Source organism: Hordeum vulgare, chromosome 4H (assembly GCF_904849725.1).
Source record: "Hordeum vulgare subsp. vulgare chromosome 4H, MorexV3_pseudomolecules_assembly, whole genome shotgun sequence".
Classification (NCBI taxonomy): domain Eukaryota; kingdom Viridiplantae; phylum Streptophyta; class Magnoliopsida; order Poales; family Poaceae; genus Hordeum; species Hordeum vulgare.
The window spans coordinates 601,552,651-601,570,223 of record NC_058521.1 but is presented as its reverse complement, the minus strand read 5'-3'; the positions used below and the strand labels follow the sequence as shown (position 1 = coordinate 601,570,223).

The 17,573-nt window shown below is 40.8% G+C and overlaps 2 protein-coding genes across 4 annotated transcripts; both read right to left on the bottom strand.

Annotated features, from left to right (window-relative positions):
• Positions 1 to 1,080: 1,080 nt before the first annotated feature.
• Positions 1,081 to 4,170, bottom strand: LOC123449963 (pentatricopeptide repeat-containing protein At1g03100, mitochondrial). The gene is made up of 2 exons (XM_045127350.1): positions 3,952 to 4,170; positions 1,081 to 3,830 (listed from the first exon to the last, which is right to left on the bottom strand). The coding sequence occupies exon 2, from the start codon at positions 3,772 to 3,774 to the stop codon at positions 1,447 to 1,449; it is 2,328 nt and encodes a 775-aa protein (XP_044983285.1). The 5' UTR covers positions 3,775 to 3,830; positions 3,952 to 4,170; the 3' UTR covers positions 1,081 to 1,446.
• Positions 4,171 to 9,493: 5,323 nt separating this feature from the next.
• LOC123449962 (transcription factor bHLH168-like) lies at positions 9,494 to 15,306 on the bottom strand. Of its 3 annotated transcripts, none has more exons than XM_045127346.1 (5): positions 15,170 to 15,306; positions 14,914 to 15,090; positions 12,658 to 13,050; positions 10,675 to 10,734; positions 9,494 to 9,937 (listed from the first exon to the last, which is right to left on the bottom strand). In XM_045127346.1, the coding sequence occupies exons 1-5, from the start codon at positions 15,191 to 15,193 to the stop codon at positions 9,710 to 9,712; spliced, it is 882 nt and encodes a 293-aa protein (XP_044983281.1). In that variant the 5' UTR covers positions 15,194 to 15,306; the 3' UTR covers positions 9,494 to 9,709. The 3 variants fall into 3 exon arrangements, with proteins under 3 accessions (XP_044983281.1, XP_044983282.1, XP_044983284.1); XM_045127347.1 differs by having other exon boundaries at positions 14,914 to 15,098; positions 15,170 to 15,259; XM_045127349.1 differs by lacking the exon at positions 9,494 to 9,937 and having other exon boundaries at positions 10,669 to 10,734.
• Between the last annotated feature and the right edge of the window lie 2,267 nt (positions 15,307 to 17,573).

The window sequence follows — 17,573 nt, the reverse complement described above, 5'->3', positions numbered from 1 at the left end:
GAAGGGTAGTTCCTACTGAATCATCGTGTTCTTCCTCAGGAAAGGTAAGAAGCATCCTTTTCTTATATCACACCAACAGTGAGGGGAGCTTAAATAGCACAGTCTGCAAAGTGTGCTCTGTAGTAGTAGTATTTTTAATGTAGGATGGCAATGGCTCTGATGTGATGTAAACACTAATAAGCAAGTCTGCAGCTTCCTTATGGCACCAATGAATGATGATGCACAGAACCAGCAAGCAGTTAAGACTCTGATCTGTTTACCTCATCAAGATTCTATCAGCAAATGTGAAACCTGGTGCATGTATCTGCTCGAGATTTGTCTCCGGGAAACAATAGGCAAGTTGCACAATTAAAAAAAATCCTGGGATTACATGGATTGATGTGATTTAAATATGCAAATGAGGACAACAGGCCACAAACTCCCTTCTGCAGCATCCTAAGACAAATGCAACAAACTAGCAATGATCCATCATGATTAACAAAGTTGGTTTTGTTTAGATGTCATGATTGCTTGTATACAGTTAATCAAAAGACCGACTCATTTGATTTGTACATGTCCTACACATTAGTCAGAATTGAAGGCAGCTGTGACACACATGATGGTTAGTGTATGACTGGCGAGTAAGAAACATTTGCTACAATAAGTGAGCTAGTTTTTTTTCTTACAAAGGCCGAGATCTGTTAAATCAAAGTAGGGTTACAATAATACTTATCAATGAGATGCAAAAACAAGTACATAAGCAGACAGAAGAACATAGCTTGTCAATTTTCTAAGATACAATGCACGGGTCAAAACATGATCTCAACCAAACAAAATTATTATGCCTACTCTGAGATATTTGTTTCAGTTGCATCATATGAACGGTACTCTTTTTTCCCTAGAGGCGTCATCCTTAGTCTACAGGGGTGCATGTCGAACTAAGAAACTATAAATTTGAATGCAGTTCCAAATAGGCTAAGGCTTATCAATATTATTCAAGTAATACCAAGTAAACCATGCATAGTTTCTTATTATATATCATTGCAGGCCCGCATCATCCTTCCGCCCAACGAGCTGTTTCAACCTGTACACTGGACGGCATTGCATACAAAAATTCCACAACTGCTGTATGGTTCATGTACATCTAATCTCAGGTTTTACATGTATGGCTCAATTTCAGTAGTACAAATGGACATTGTAGAACTTTCAACTAAAAAACAACATACCAGTAGAGAAATTACATCTGGGAGAATCGCGATCTGTCGAGCAATTTGTTCCTGTAACATGGTGGCTGGCACAGCTAGAAACCACACTCATCATCCTCGTGCAGGTCTGTCTTCACGGGAAAATCTGGCCCGATCATGAGATGGGGAGGGGACAAGGGAAGGACCAAAGACAAGAGGCATCCATACATTGGTCTTCAACCATGCTGGTCTCAAAACAACTATGGCTTTCAAAATCTCGCTTTCATGTCAACCCAATCCATTTCTTGAAACGAAGTGCTGCTTCTCTCCTTATCAGTTGAGCTTCTGTTTGCACCTTGGGGGCCTTACCTTTATACAATGTTCTATGATATTTAAGCCACAGGGACTTGTACTTGTATTTGTCTATAAACAGCTTGGAGCTTTCCATCAATTCTATAACTTCCATTGCTCGAAGGAAGAAACCACCTCTCACAAAGCAATACAGCAGAGAGTCCAACAGTTCCTGATCAAATTTCATTGAGTTGGAGTTGGCCAGAACTTTCATTTCGCCCCACAAATCTGTCACCTCCACATACTTGCCACCAACAGCAGCATAAGCAGTTACTAAAGAATGGAAAGTTTGTGCGTTTGGCGTGTGGCCTAAAACACGCATCTTGCTCAGTGCTTTGTGAGCATCATGCATCAATCTCTTCTTGCAGAAGAAATGTATAACATTGTTCCAGTCATGAATGGCATGATTAACTGTATGGCCACTTTTGACTTCTTCCACTAGCTTAGCCGTCAAAGCAGCTTCATTGTTATCGCAGCTTTGCACTAACATCTCAAACTCCCTGTTAACAGATTTTTTAATGTTTGAGCTCTTCATCTCTTTAAAAAGATGGAGAGCACCTGTGGTGTTATTGTGATGTGCCCTGGATTGTATCAAATCTTCGTAGCAGCTTGAATCAAGCTGGATTCCTGCCTGTTGAGCATCCTTCAAAAGTGCAGTTATATCATCTTCATGATTGCCCTCTTTGCAGTAAGCTTTTAGAAGTGACGAATAAATGGAAGAACCAACTCTAACTCCAGAAAATCTCATCTCGTCAAGAAGGTCATGTGCTTGCTCTAATAACCCAAGAGAAATGCATGCATTTATCACTTGTACAACAAAGGAGCTCTCAACAGACACAGGTGAATCCTCTTTGCTTGCTTTCACAAGAAATGATGCCAATGCACTGATCTTATCTGCTTCCAAGAAAGTTTTGACTAGTTTGGCGTACGTAGTTTCAGTTGGATGCAGGACACCATGTTCAGATTTTACCAGTCCAACCTGTCCCTGCAGCTTATCTGATAATAGCTTGAGTAATTCTCTCGCCTCTAATTCAAGCCTTGCAAAGCTCTTATCTTTGAAGAATGAAGCATAATTTAGCATTTGGTGGTCAGTAGACACAGGTTTATTCAGGAAACCTGAATTTTCAGGGTCCGCTTTCTGACAAGGAAGATAAATCTTGTTAGATTCAACTGCCTCAAGAACTGCTTTAGCTGCTTCTAGTGACCGCTTTGCGTTGTTACCCTTTTTAAGCATATCCAGTACCATATCCACAGCAGAATCCAAATCCCCGAATTTCAAATGGCAGGAGAGCAGGCAATCATAGTACTGCCTGAACTCTGATTCACTGAGACCACAGGCCTCATCGACATGCCTCTTCAACTTGTGAATCTCATCTTTGTGTCCATTCTTTTCATATATGCGAGCCATGACAACCAACAAGCTGGCTTCGGGTTTCACCCCTATCCTGGGCATTAATTCGAGAAGCTGCTCCGCCTTTTTAGTAGTACCAAACAGGAGGGATGCAGTCAGAACAATGTTGAAGGTAAATGAATTGGGCTTCATTGCTAGCAGCGGACGGTTGCTCTTCTTCCGTGGATCAACTCTATTGTTCTGGAAAAGGTATCCAATCTCCATTACCATGTCGGCAGCAAGAAATGAACCGGTCGCAGTCTGACACATGTGAGCTATAACTGCAGACCAAGCCGCAACGGGCGGGTATGCTTCAATCTTCACCAGCTTCCTCACAACATTTACAGCAAGATCAGGAAGAGCGTAACGTGCAAGAACAAGGGACAGGTAAATCAGGGCCTCCTTCTCCAGCAGTTCAGGCCTCTCCCGAAAAGTGTGATCAACCACACTGTATGACTGGTTAAGCCTGTGAGCATCGCAGGTCGCCGCGAAGCCGGTGATGAGCTTGCTCAGAACCGACTTTCTCGGGAGCCCGTCCATGTGAAGGTGCTTCTCATAGGCCCTCCAAGCATCATCGAACCTCTGCTGGTCGATCGCGGCCTCTATCTCCGATGCTAGCAGAGACGGGTCCCGGGCTTGGACGAGAACCGTTTCGGTGGTGGTGGAGAAGCAAGCGCCGCGACTAACAAGTTGCGATTTCTGGTTCGAGAACCCGGCGATATCTTCGTCAACATTGCGCTTGGTAGTACCATCATGACAGTTGTGTCCCAAGCTGTGAGAGCCAACACAGGGTCGTGGGCGGGCGAGGAGCGCGAATACGGCACGGCCTGAATGCCGTCTTGCAGCACAGATTCTTGCAACACGAAGCATCTGCCTGCCTGCCTGCCAGCCAAAGTGCCGCCGCTCTCACGCCCGCCGGCGCTCCCCTCCAATGGACAATGGACAAATCAAACGGATGCGGTCTTGGTGAATACAGATTCAGCAAACGGCAGCAGTATAGCACTGGAATTGTATTGGGGAAATCGGCTCCCAAGTTTGGAGATTTACCTAGGTTTGTTCAAGAATGGGAGTGGAGGCCAACACAGGCCGCAGCTGAGCTTCCTCCCCTCCCCGGCGGAGCAGAAAGAGAGGTCGCGGCAGAGATGGGGGCGGGCGACGGTGGCAATGGAGGCGCCGCGCTGTTTCTCGGCGTGTGGCGGGAGGGGAGGGGAGGGGGAGCACCGGAGCGCGTAGGGTGGGAGGTTGAGTGGCGGCGGGGGCGAGCTTGGGCAGGGGAGGGGAGCGCCGGCGGGGGTGAGAGCGGCCGCACTTTGGCAGGCCTTGGATTGTTGGGCCTTCAGCATTTCAGTTTAGAATGTCTTTTTTTTCTGAGGGAAATTTCAGCCTAGAAAATAATTGTTCCTTGAGAAGATATATAAAAAGGAAAACGTTAACTCTCTACCGGCTGATCGCGGAGAGCTCCGCCACCCGCGCCGCTTGATCCATGCTTGGTCAGGCACGTTCTGACGCTCGCATGCATATGACGTGCATTTTTTTATTTTATCTTGTGTTGCTAACTATAGCGGTGAACGGCGGCTGTAATTTAGACAAGTTTTTGCAAAATCAGCTCTGTTGTCAAAAGACGAAGTTTTTTTCTACAACTTAACCTATGTTGCAAAAGTTTTCTGCAACATGACCTTTGTTGCAAAAGTTTTTTCCGCAACAGTACTTACATTGCAAAAGACGAAGAAATAAAAATTCTGCAACCAGACCTATGTTGTAAAAGTTTTCTGCAACATGATCTTTGTTGCAAAAGTTTTTTCGCAATAGTACATGTGTTGCAAAAATACAAAGAAAAAAAATTATGCAACCTGACCTATGTTGCAAAAGTTTTCTGCAACAAGACCTTTGTTGCAGAAGTTATTGCGCCATGACCTCTGATGCAAATGTTTTTGCAACATTACCTATATTGCAAAAGTGAAGAACGCCGTCCGGCCGCTCGATGTCAGGGCCGAAACAACGAGCTTGTTTCAACAACTGGAACGTTGTTTCAGGATGTATTTGATCGAGGGAAGCGACCGCGCGTGTACATCAGGCGTGCGATGTCGGGGGCGAAACAACGAGCTAGTTTCAGCAAATGAAATGTTGTTTCAGGATGTATTTGATCGGAGGAGCGACCGCGCGTGTACATCGGGCGTGCAATGTCGGAGCCGAAACAACGAGTTAGTTTCAGCAACTGGAACGTTGTTTCAGGATGTATTTGATCGGGAGAGGCGACCGCGCGTGTACATCGAACGTGCGATGTCAGGGCCGAAACAACGAGCTAGTTTCGGCAACTGAAACGTTGTTGCAGGATGTGTGTACATCGGACGGTTGCGCACGCATACATCCAACGGCTAGTCACGTGATGGATAATTAATACGGATCCACCGATGAACCCCTAGCTGTCCCCAATATAAAAAACAATAGTTCCTTTACAACATGAGCAACAAATCAAGGAGTACCGAAATCACTAGATAGAGAGTATTCCTCCTAAAGGTCACTCGAAATGTATTTCACGCGTGACAAATGTCGCATTGTGTGCGTGTTGGGGACTTTTCAAACCCGCTCCGCAAGTGACACTTTCGCGTGGAGGAGTTGTCCCGTGTGTTTCTGGTTTCTGGTTTTCCACTTTTTGGTTTTTCCTTCTACATTTTCGTCCTGAAGCAATTTAGGTTTTTTAATATTGTTCTGATCTATTTCTTCAGATTTGTTTCCCTGAAGTCGTCGTTGCTTGGGTTTTTTCTTCCTTTCCCTTTTATGTCGGTGTCGGCTTCGTCGTCGCGCCGTCGTCGTCGCTGGGTAATTACATCATCGGACCTTTCTCTGACCTGTGGGACGGTTATTGCGTTTCTCTGTTGGTTTCCTGTTTTTGGTTTTTTTTTTCCCTTTATATTTCTGAGAAATGGATATTTCAGGGTAATTATGGATGAGGGCTTCCAACACAATTAAATGTAAACTTTCAAGTCGGTTGTGGAATCAGTTCTTAGTGATCATGATTTTTTTTACTGGTAGTGGTTTTTCCTTTTTGTTGAGCGCCAGGTGACCCTTGTTCCTCTTTTGATAATTCTACCTCGGTGTCCACTGTGATGCTTGATCGGTGTTGTGCGATGCATGTTGTAAGATTTTCTGTCTTGTTCGAGGCATGTTGTTGCGCCTTCAGCATTTCAGCCTAGAATGTTTTTTAGGGAAATTTCAGCATAGAAAATAATTGTTCATTGAGAAGATCTAACAAAAAAATGTTGCTTCAGGACATGAGCAACTATGCAGAAGATGCGGTCGGGCCTCTCATAAAAGGGAAAAAAGGTGTTTCATTTATTTTTCCTATCACGAGAGGCACAGATTTGCTTTCGCGAGAAGCACGGAGGTGTCTATTAGAAAGGGAAAAAATATTTTTTTTCGTGAGGGGTACGGATTTACTTCTTATGAAGGCACATATTTTCTTACACGAGGGGCATGACCATGCCTCTCGCAAAATGGGAAAACACATTTTTTTATCTCGGGAGACAAATATTTACTTTTACGAGAGGCATGGTCGTGTCTCCATTATTTTTTTCATGAGAGGGACGGATTTACTTCTCATGGAGGCACGTATTTGAATACGTGAGAGGCACGGTCGTTTCTCGCACAAAAGGGAAAAACATGTTTTATTTTTTCCCTACCACGAGATGAACAGATTTACTTCTCGTGGAGGCACGGATTTGCTTCCGTGAGAGCCACTGTCATGCCTCTCGGAAAGGGAAAAACATGCTCCCAGTTCGGATTTTTTCATCCGGTTGTTTTCATGAAGAAGTTCATTTTAAAGATCTCGATGTGAGGAATCCAAAAATGAAAACAGTTCGAGATATCGATGCACGGTTTAAGATATAAAACATTCCGAATAAACGAATCTACGAAAGAAACAAAAACTCTCATGTTGCGACAAGTGACGTACATGCAGTGTGTCACTTGTCGTATGAGGATATAGAAGTGACCTTTGTAAGAGGTACTTCTTAGTTAGTGATTTTGGAATATATGCGGGCAGGACATAGCAAACTGGGCATTCAGAGCTAGGGTTTTGTTCATCTTGGTGCCGAGAGACATCAAGAGTTCTACGTTTTCCATTTGGCAGTGACACGGGGATAGATAGTTCTACGTCCTAATTGAATCTAATTAGTTTATGTTGGTATCTCAAACTTTTTATTGTTGGTTTGATTCTTTTTGAGTAGAAATCTTTCATCAATACCATGTGAAGATATTGTGATCCGACGGCCTGCAATTCAAGTGGATCGGGGAGATCCAAGTACGTTCACCGATCAAAGTTTTATATCTTTTTGGATAGGAGACTCAAGACGCATTCGAAAAACATTATTTATAATGTTCTTGTGGGTGCAAGAATAATAACATCGTTGCTCCAGTCTAACTACACCTTTTTACCAAAATTTTGGAGTATTTTTTTTTCTAACAGAGATTGTTAGAATGAAGGTGTTTTCAAGGTATTTCATTGTAATTCTTAGTAAGTGTATTGTAATTGTTATGAATAAAATTACTTGTGTTTTTCAAAATAAAAGAAATTACGGGCCTGACTATGTCTCATTTGAGAGCCCTATCACACCTCCTGGATCGTGGAACTCATGAAATGTGCAACATCCGCACCTAGCCCCGCGCGCCTTGTTAGGCCGGCCCATGTGCGAGGAGGGGTCCTATATTTTTCTCCTCCTTTTTATTTATTTTCAGATTTTTTAACTTTGGAACTAATTTCGTATTTCAAAATAATTCTAAATAATTGTGAATTCATACAAAATAGTCAAGAAATCATAAAATGATAGTGAAATCGGAGAATAAATATTCATGATTCTGCAAAAAAGATAAGAAATCACAAAATGTTCACGCATTAAAAGTGTTTAAATTAACCTATACGTCGGAGTTCAGAAATCATAAATTGACACAACATCAATGTATATTGTCAAAAAATTCAAATAAAAATTCAAAACATTGCTCGAGATACAAAAATGACAAATTTAACATCATTGTGCTAATGGGCCAAAACTGAATCCCAACTTGTGTTATGTACTATTCAGTGTCAAATTTTTCATTTCTGTATCTCGAGCAATGTTTTTGAATTTTTATTTTTTTACAACATACATTGATCTTGTGCCAATGAACTGAAAGTTTTTCAGTTTTTTACGATCATCTTTTAATGCGATGGGGATCGGAGCTCTGGTAGCACCAATTGCCCCGGTACACCAGATACATCCCTGAAAGAAAACCTGAAGCGATCAAAACAATGATCGAGGAAGTACAACAACGACCATCTACACCAACCATCTATTGACACCACAAGGATAACAAGAAAGGTTCTCTAGTAGCAATGCCTCCAAGAAGGGAATGATGCTCAAGCGCCATCGTCGTCGACTCCAACCACCAAAGGCCAGATCTTGGGTTTTCACTCTGAAGAGAAATACCCGAGCAATGCCTTCAACAAGGTAATGACGCAAAAACATCGTCGTTGATAGGTATAACCAACTAGAGTTAGGCCTAGGGTTTTCAAACTTCAGATCGTGTACTCGAGAAGCACCACCAAATTGTAGTCATCATGTATTGTTATCACCACTTTCCCCAACCCAGCAGGTACATGCTTAGAACGATCTTGAAATGAGACGCGACACAAGTGAAGACCATACCCGTGCCCGCATAAGAAGCTTGTCAAGACTCAAGACACAACAAGTGTTACCGGGCACCAAAGGCTCTAAACAACCAAAGTCACCATTACACATCTGATGGACATTAGCCATGGAGGAAGGTCACCAACACTAAAAAAATCACAATTCGTCCTCACATGTTGCAGAAGATTAATTGGCTAGCAAAACATACTCAACATTAACACCAGTCTGAAAGGTTTAAGATAGTGCGACCTGTTATGACAATCGTCTAGCAACACAAGATCATGCTCCTATCCGCGGAACAAGCGGATAACTATGTATTGGAATGCAGGAGGTCGTCAATGTCGCCCGCGTACCTGCAGATGGGTTCGCACTCGGCTCGAGAGACCGCAAATACGATCGGAAACAACACCACCATCGCTACACAACCACACCGTTTGCCTCTAGTTGTCGCCCGTAGATCGCATCTCTCCGTCGAAGCCTATTAGAGCAGAGATATCCCAGCCATCGCCTTTATCAAACCGTGCGGCGGCAAGGGGAAAGGAGGATGGGGATGTAGGAGGTGGTGTTTTTAGAGAAAATAGGAGAATCGTCTGGTGTTGGGAGGGAGGAGAGGGTGGCAAAAAATCTAGGAGGATGAACTAATATACGACATGTTTACAGTTCTATATCTTAACAACTCACCTTATTAAATACATAATGCTTAGATCAATTTGGAGCTTCCAACATTGTGAAAGTGCATCTCTTAATACCCCATATTGGGGTTTGACGATTTATGACATGTTTTGTTGCCACCACGCACAGGTGCCGTAAACTTGCCATGGCAGGAGAGGTATTGCTGCTCCAACATGATTAGGAAAAGAAGTAGTCAATAATACAACTAATCAAGGGATACCGTTTTTGAGTTGTGATCAATGACAATGGGATTGTAGTTAGATCCAAGGTCATATAACACATAGGAGACCATGTCATCTTCGGCAAGAGGAGATACTAGCATGGCCATAGTATCGACGAGTTCCTTTACTTTGTTGAAGTAGTCACTTACCGATAGACATTCTTCCTCAGATTTGCCAATTACATGATGAGAGGAGAACATGCACCACAAAGGTAGACAAGTGCTCAACCATGGTTGACACATCTCACACCTACTCGAGCAACTCTGGTGATATTGACGCAAGCAGGGAACTCCACATCACTTGGTCTTGCTCAACCCAAGACTCACACTCGTGGTTTGCCACCTTGTTGGTTCCACCTATATCATTGTTGCCGACGAGCTCCTTGGGAGGAGTCGCGTTGGCCCCATCATTGTACCTGAGGACTTGCTTGTTGTGCATGCACGATGGTGCCTGATTTTCATGTGAATAAAGTTGGAGCTGCACATTTAGATGACCACACAAGACAAGCCTTTTCAAAACGAATGTTCGGTTTATACAACACTAAATGTAGGAGGGAGGGATAACATATAACACTTATAAACTTTATCTCAACTATGACAACCCAAAACCCGTTAATATAAATTTATACCGGGTGACTATTGATTGAAGATCGATCAACATCTTTGTCATACATCGATCACGTTGTAAAATTAACATGGAGAAGACAATAGCCAGCAAATTAACAGTGAGTGCCGAGATTCGGTGCCCAGGTACAGACCTGGGTGTGATTTTTTTGAAAATAGTAATAACATTCAAAACTTCTAATGAAATTTGGCATCCAAAAGGCTCAATTGCGTGATGGCGTGCAAAAAAAATATGGAGTCTGGACATCCGAGGAGGTGGTGGCTAAAAAATGGCTTTGAAGGAAACTTAAAAAAAATACTATTTGGACCTTATTTTGTTTGAACGTTCAAGGAGGTTGTGCTCCTCGAATGTCCATGCACCTAAAGAACGTGCTCCTTGCGCACATGAGCATCTTCAATACCAACAACTTTCATAATTAATTATATTTTTGAATTTACTGTTCATTGCTTAGACGTGAATTACTGGCTAGTCAAGGTGTCTCCACCCCCTACTTCTCGTCTATTAATACTAGACAACCATGTACCATCCATGGGATATTTATTTTATATAAATTATGTATATAGTTTGCACAAATCCATCTACTATCATACCAATGCTCGCAGTCGTTCAGAAACCCTTGGAACATCTATGCCAATTCTCGAGCTAGAGGCCTGCATAATATAGAGAAAAATTATGCAATTAATTAATTGGATTTTGATGCAAAAATAGATGGAAACCAGTCCTCCATCACGCAATACAAAAGAAAGAAACATGTATAAAAAAATAAAACATATTAAGATGTGTATGGCACGTGTGTACATCTAAGTTGTTCTCAAACTTTTCGGCTAGATTTCCCCCCATTTTTTTGTCTCTTGTTATGGCTCCACAACTTTTAAGAAAATGATTGGGAGGATCTATGGCTCCCATTTTCACCTACGCGTACATGATCTCATCTCTTCTCTTAAGATGTGCATTTTACTTGAATCCTGAAGACTCTTGCGCGCCATACATTTTGCAGCGTAGATATATTTGGTAGTTGCAAATGCAAAAGGCTGAACCTATGTATTCGTTTTTTCTGAAAAGGAGGATAACCCACGGCCTTGCATTGAGTGATGTACACAACCATATCTTTATGTTTACCTACTTATTAATAAAGCACTTATTGCTTCTGTGGTACATCATGGAAATTGCCTCTAAAGTTTGCATAAATTACCCACCATGTCACGGGTAAGTAATACAAAATGTTTCACAAAGCGAAAAATCTCGGACTGGGCCGGCCCATGTAAAAACCTCATATATTACGCTCTGCAGCCTGGGAGAATATCCAGCACACTATATGGGCCGGGCCATGCACAGGTGCCAGTTTTTTTAGTTCCGTCTATTTATTTATCTTCGGTTCCATTTTATTTTCCTATTTTAAATAATTTCAAACTTCAAATAACCTTTAAACTTTTAATAAACTTAAAATTTTAAATCAACATATTTTAAAAAATAAAATGTTTGTGACTTCAAAAACTGCTCGGAGTTTTTGTAAAAAATGCTCGCATATACAATAAAATGTGTGCAAGTTTGAAAAAATGTTTGTAAAATAATAAAAATCCATGATTTCAAATCAAACTCCGTGTATTAAAACTTATTAAAAACATTTAACAAAATGCTTTCTAATTCAAAATATGTTAATGCATTTAAAAAATGTCCTAAAATTTTAAAAATAGCTAATGCCTGTTTTGATAGTTTCTTTTTTTATTTATATTTTTCCGTTCCATTTTTGTTTACTTCTAATTTAAATAATTTAGAATTACAAAAGCATTTGCATATTAAAAAATAGGAACTTTGAATTAAAATGTTGACGAAAACATAAAATGTTTGTAGATTCAAAAAAGGCGCCAGTTTTTTTTTTTTGCAAATTCCAAAACAATGTCCGTGAATCTAATAAATATATTACCGGCTTATAAAATGTTGTTTATTCAGAAAAATTCATGCGTTTCAAAAATGTTTGTGAACTTAAAGTAAAATCCTCCCACATCAAAAATTATGTTCGTCTTTTCTAGGATTGGTCGCCAGTTCAAAAGAAAATATTTAAACCCGTTTGAAATATAAAAAATATTCACGATTTTTAGTATATGTTTGTAAATTGTAAAAAAATGTTCTCGATTTTAAAATTGTTCTCATATTTGTAAAATTGTTCATGAAAGATCTAATGTATGTAGTTAAACATTAATGCTTCTAAGTCTTTGTGAAAATATACCCGTGTGATTTTTGAAGAATTAACTGTTGGATGGATCGGATTATTATTGTATGTTTTCTAAAAAGAAAATCTTGAAATTAAGAATAATTCTTTGAGTTACCAAGATTTTTGACAACCATGATTTTTTTTTTTTGAAAATGTAAAGATTGCTTCAACTTGTGAATAAATTTAAAAGAAAAAACATTTTCTTGCATTTGTGCACGAAATTTTAAAATCATGCGATGATGTGTGAACATAATGTGGTCTTCATCATTGAAGATTATGTTTTTTTTCTCCCATTGCAACGCACGGGCCATTTTGCTAGTTATATATTAAGAATGCAAAAAAAAGAACTATGTATACGTACCCGAGAGTGTATAGTGTAGAACATTTTTTGGCCAGCAACAGAGTGGTTGGCGTTGATGATCTCAGCACCTTCTTCCTCATGGATGGTGATCACTTCATGGAGCTTGATCGGCCTCTTCATGCAGCATATCAATCTCACCTCCATGCTTGAATCGTCGTGTTGCCGCACCTGCAATACGGGTGCCGATGCCTCCCGAGCTTTCTCTTCTTCCAGCGACCCTACAACGCTTTTCGTGGTAGTGGTGGTAGTGGGCGTTGGGATGCTAGTGTCTCCTCTCAAGGTATCCAAGGTCTGCGCAGAGGTCATCCTACGTTGTAGCTCATCGACCCTCTCCTTCAGCTTCTTGATATACGATGCCCCCACATCCAGGCTGCCTAGCTGGGTCATTGTATCCTACATACACATTTAGGGAGCAGTGTGAAAACATTAATTGAAAGAATTTTTCAATTTGTATTTCTTGACATGATTTACTTGGCTCAAACGACCATTTTTTTTCTAGATAATGGAAGAGTTTTATTTTACATGTCTTGGCATTGTGATGCACAATCATACATAAGAAAACCTTTTGAATTACAAAATCATCCAACCTAAAATAGATTGTGGGTTTTCCTCAACGATATGTGGCACTAAAAGTGGTTAGGAAAAGACTTGAATTCTTGGTTAGTAACTTCAAAGATATGTGGTACCCATTTGGTAAGGAGACACCTTGGTCCTAACTGGTTTACCAATGTTCATGTTGTTGGGTACCCAAAGCGGTTAGGAAAATACTTGACTTTTGATTTCCATATTTCTAGATTATTCTGGCAACCTCATGAAAACAATAGCAAATATTGCCTAAAGAGATGGGGTGCTGTTTTCAGACCTATATACCAAGGTGGTCTTGGTCTGGAGGATCTCAAAATAAAAGTTAAGTGTCTGCTTAACAAATGGTTGTTCAAGGTACTTACTGAAGATCATGGGGTCTGACAGGAGTTGTTGAGAAATAAATATCTCCACTCATAAACCTAGTCTCAGGTTCAAGCCAAATCTCCGGATTCTCCTTTTTGAAAAGGTTTGATGGGATTCAAAAATATATTTTTTTCCGCAAAGGATCCTTTGTGGTGGGAAATGGCTTAACCACAAGGTGTAGGGAGGAGACAAGACTGAGGACAAGCCTATAAGCTTTGCAATACACTTATCTTTAAAACATTTTGTAAATGAAGGAGGTCGCTGTTGCATCGGTGTTGGAACTTGTTCCGTTGAATGTTGCATTTAGACGGCCTCTCATCGGTGAGAAGTGGACGGACTAGTTGCACCTCATGATCAATCACCTCAATGACGAACAAGACACTTCTCCGTTGGAAGTTGAATTTCTCTGACTTTTTCTCTATGAAATCCATGTATACAGACATCATCAACGATGGCCCGCCGTTTAATTTCATAGCTTAATGGTCCAACTAAAATTAAGATTTTCTTATGGTACCTAGATAGAAAAGTGACCTTAACTATCAAGTACTAACTATTTTATCACCGGTAGATCAACCTCAACGAACGGATGACAAAAATGCAAACCACTGTAAAATATTGTTTTTGCAGCAATGAAGCACTGATTCAGCATATTTTACTCCAATGCCCCCTTGCCAAATTATTATGGTGTACTGTTCATGCCATATTTAATCTATTTCCACATACAGGTAGTTTGAATAATAGTTGGAGGGTATTCATCCTAGCATTAAGGCTCCGATTCATGCTGAAGTTTGTGCTTTTATTTTTGGCTATGAAGAATTGCCGTGATAAGTGTATTTTAACTTTTTAACGATCAAAAACTGCAAATCTTTTACATGTCATTGTTTAAACTATTAATTGGCTCCATACGTGGTCCTTTCTAGGCCCGGAGGAGAAGCACTAACTGATAGGAGACGGCCGCTCGGATTTTATTCACTCAATATATGGTCGGCATTCTTGTAATAGGATTTCTGAGGGAAGCGGATTCATATTTTCTTGTTACTTTTGGTTGATGTAACTTCTTTTTACTATATGACTGCCCTGCGTGGCGCTTACGTCTTTTGCTTCGGTAGGGCCATGCGCATCACTCGATTGCCCGGGGCGTATCTATCTTTTCTGAAGATTTTTTTTTTCATTAGTAGTGAAATGTTCCGAGTAAAGATCATCCCTTTTCGAGACGAGAACACAAGATAATATAGATAAACATGGGGTGAAAAAGGCTGGCTATGAAGCTGCTCCGGCCGCAATGAGAAGAGGCGTACGTGTTCTTACAGTGGTGGAGCAGCAGTGTTCCCTTGGGATGAGGGATGCGAGCTTCTCGCAGAGCGCCTTCATGCGCTTCCTCCTCTCCTTCTCCGACTCCTTCTTCTCCAGCAGCACCACCGCCGTGCCGCCACTCTCCCTGCTCCTCTTCCCGCCCCTCGCCGGCTTCGCCTTCACCGGCTCCATCTATAGAGCTCACGAGGTAGAGATGAGCATGCATGCCGCCGGTCTTAACGGCCGGGTACCAAGAAGAAAAGGAAGATACCGAGTTCAGAGCGCAGGCATTCATGGAGTAGGAGATGTAGACTTCACAAGCAAGGAAAATGATGAGATGGAGAGGACGAAGGACCAGTATACGGATAACGGCCGGCCAGCCTATGGGAGTACGCGAAATATGCCATTACAAGGTATATATAACGGCACCGCACGCACAAGTAAGCTAGTTTTAATTAAAAAATGTGTGTAACCGAGGTATATGTCGTCATAGCAGCGCAAAGCAATGCATTATGTACATTGACGGGAGTCACTAGTTAGCGAGTGCTCCTTCCGGAGCCTTCCAGAGCCACTCTCACGTGTCACGTTCTAAGTGTTTCTTCCAGATTTGTTTTTATTTTTTCGCACGCGTTTTCGCCTTTTTAGATTGATTTTTTTTTTGGTGTTTCGGTTTTTTACCGTTGTTCTTAGTTTTTTGTATATTTTTTGCAAGAGGCACGGTTTTGCATCCGCGAGAGGCACAACCATGCCTCTCGGAAAGAAAAAAAAAACACATTTTCTGTTTTTTTACAAGAGGCAAGGTTTTGCTTCCGTGAGAGGCACGGTTTTGCCTTTATGACAGGCACGTCCGTGCCTTTTGGAAAGGGAAAAGTGCATTTTTTGAGACAGACACAATTTTGCTTCTTTGAGAGGCATGATTTTACCTTCGTGAGAGGTCGTACCTCTCAGAAAAGGGAAAAAATACAGAAAAAATATGTTTTTTCTTTTTCCTATCACGGGAGGCATGGATTTTTTCAATCTGTTTTTTTCGTGAAAAAAAAGTTCTTCAAAACCTATCAACATGGGATCTAGTCTTGAAGATCTCGACACGAAAATCCAATGGTGAAAACGGTTTGAGATTTGGACACTTAGTTTAGGAGATAAAACATTTTGAAAAAACGAATATACGAAAAAAGGGAAAACTCCAGGTTACAACAAGTGGCACACATGCAGTGCGCCACTTGTCACGACCTAGGGGTTGACATGATCTTTGAAAGGAGTACTCGCTAAATAGTGATTTCGTATATCGACGAAAGGTCTGAAATAAATTTAGGAAAATACGAGCATTAGTGTCAAGTCTACGAATTGAAGCCTAATGAGATGAGATGAGGGTACCACCATCCTCCTAATCATCCAATCACATGTTAGTTTGCATTTCTGAATTTTTCTATGTGCATATATAGATGTGAAATATATATGTACGAAGTTCCATGGTTTATATGTGAGCCATTAAAAATCTTCAAAATAGGCTTTTTGTAACCCTTTTTTCTTTCTACCATGTAGGTTATAATACATTTTAAATGTGTCTAACTCCCATCTTAATGGGAAATAACTATGTCTCATCTAACTTGTACACCGTTGAATTTTACGTGGAGATTTGTATGGACTTTTTTTAATGTTTGGTTAATCAAGTAGTATAGGATTAAAGAATTAGTAAATCTGTATATTTTTATTATTGGTCGAAAATTAACAAGTATATAGAGAACATCCGTACATATTTCCCAAAACATGTGTTATTATTAAAACTTCAAAAATACCATTTCGATGTTTTTAAAATGAAGTGCATGCTCAAGTGCCCCCGTGCTTCCAAAATCCACGCTCATCCTACTCCAAGAAATATCAGCGGAGTTGGCCACTGTGTTGCAGCAACATAGTATAAACGTGCTAACTGGACGCATGTTGCTGTTACACAAACATTCAATGTGGTGACAGGGTGACAGCGGCGTATATTTGGATCCATCGGCTAAAGACAAGCACATAGTTATGGCCCTATCGGTCATGGGCCAGACATGAACATTATTGAGTGCAGGTCCCCTTCCCACGAGAGGAAAACAGCAAGTATTTTCTGAACAAAATACTATGCAGTAAGTTGAATGGGAACCCGCCACACAAAAAGGAGTAGCTACACTACATATATATATATATATATATATATATATATATATATATATATATATATATATATATATATTTCTGGATGCAGAGAATAGAAAAATATTTGTGGCTCTCACATTAGTTCACTCCGAAAAAGATTTCTTTTGCCACGTTGTTGTAATACAGTTGAACTGTTTCCTATGAAATTTCAGAGAAGCAGCCCATAGTTCATCATCTTCTGACCGTGGAGCAGGTAACTAGGTGCATGAGATGCAATGGAGACCACCAGCTCACTCTTTGCCAAATACTGCCCATCATGCAGGGACCTCACCCTACCACGCAGATAGATCTGCTACCATTTTATCCTCTTTGTATCACCAGTAAAAAAGATTTTATTTTTTTATTTTTATTGAGCAGCATTTGCCAAACAATGGTTGGCAAAATTGTTAGTGCCACACTCGAAGGGGGTCAAAGCAAATACACTGCAGCATTGAGCTCAGTTTGACAAATACTCCCTCAGTTCCATAATTCTTGTCCTTTTG

Excerpts from the sequence above, each read along its gene's own strand:
- LOC123449963 (XM_045127350.1), bottom strand. The coding sequence starts at position 3,774 with ATGCTTCGTGTTGCAAGAATCTGTGCTGCAAGACGGCATTCAGGCCGT.
- LOC123449962 (XM_045127346.1), bottom strand. The coding sequence starts at position 15,193 with ATGAATGCCTGCGCTCTGAACTCG. Across the intron at positions 15,091-15,169 it reads ATGCCTGCGCTCTGAACTCG|ATGGAGCCGGTGAAGGCGAA; the intron begins GTATCTTCCTTT and ends TGAGCTCTATAG. Across the intron at positions 9,938-10,674 it reads CTGAACGACTGCGAGCATTG|CTCCAACTTTATTCACATGA; the intron begins GTATGATAGTAG and ends CTAAATGTGCAG.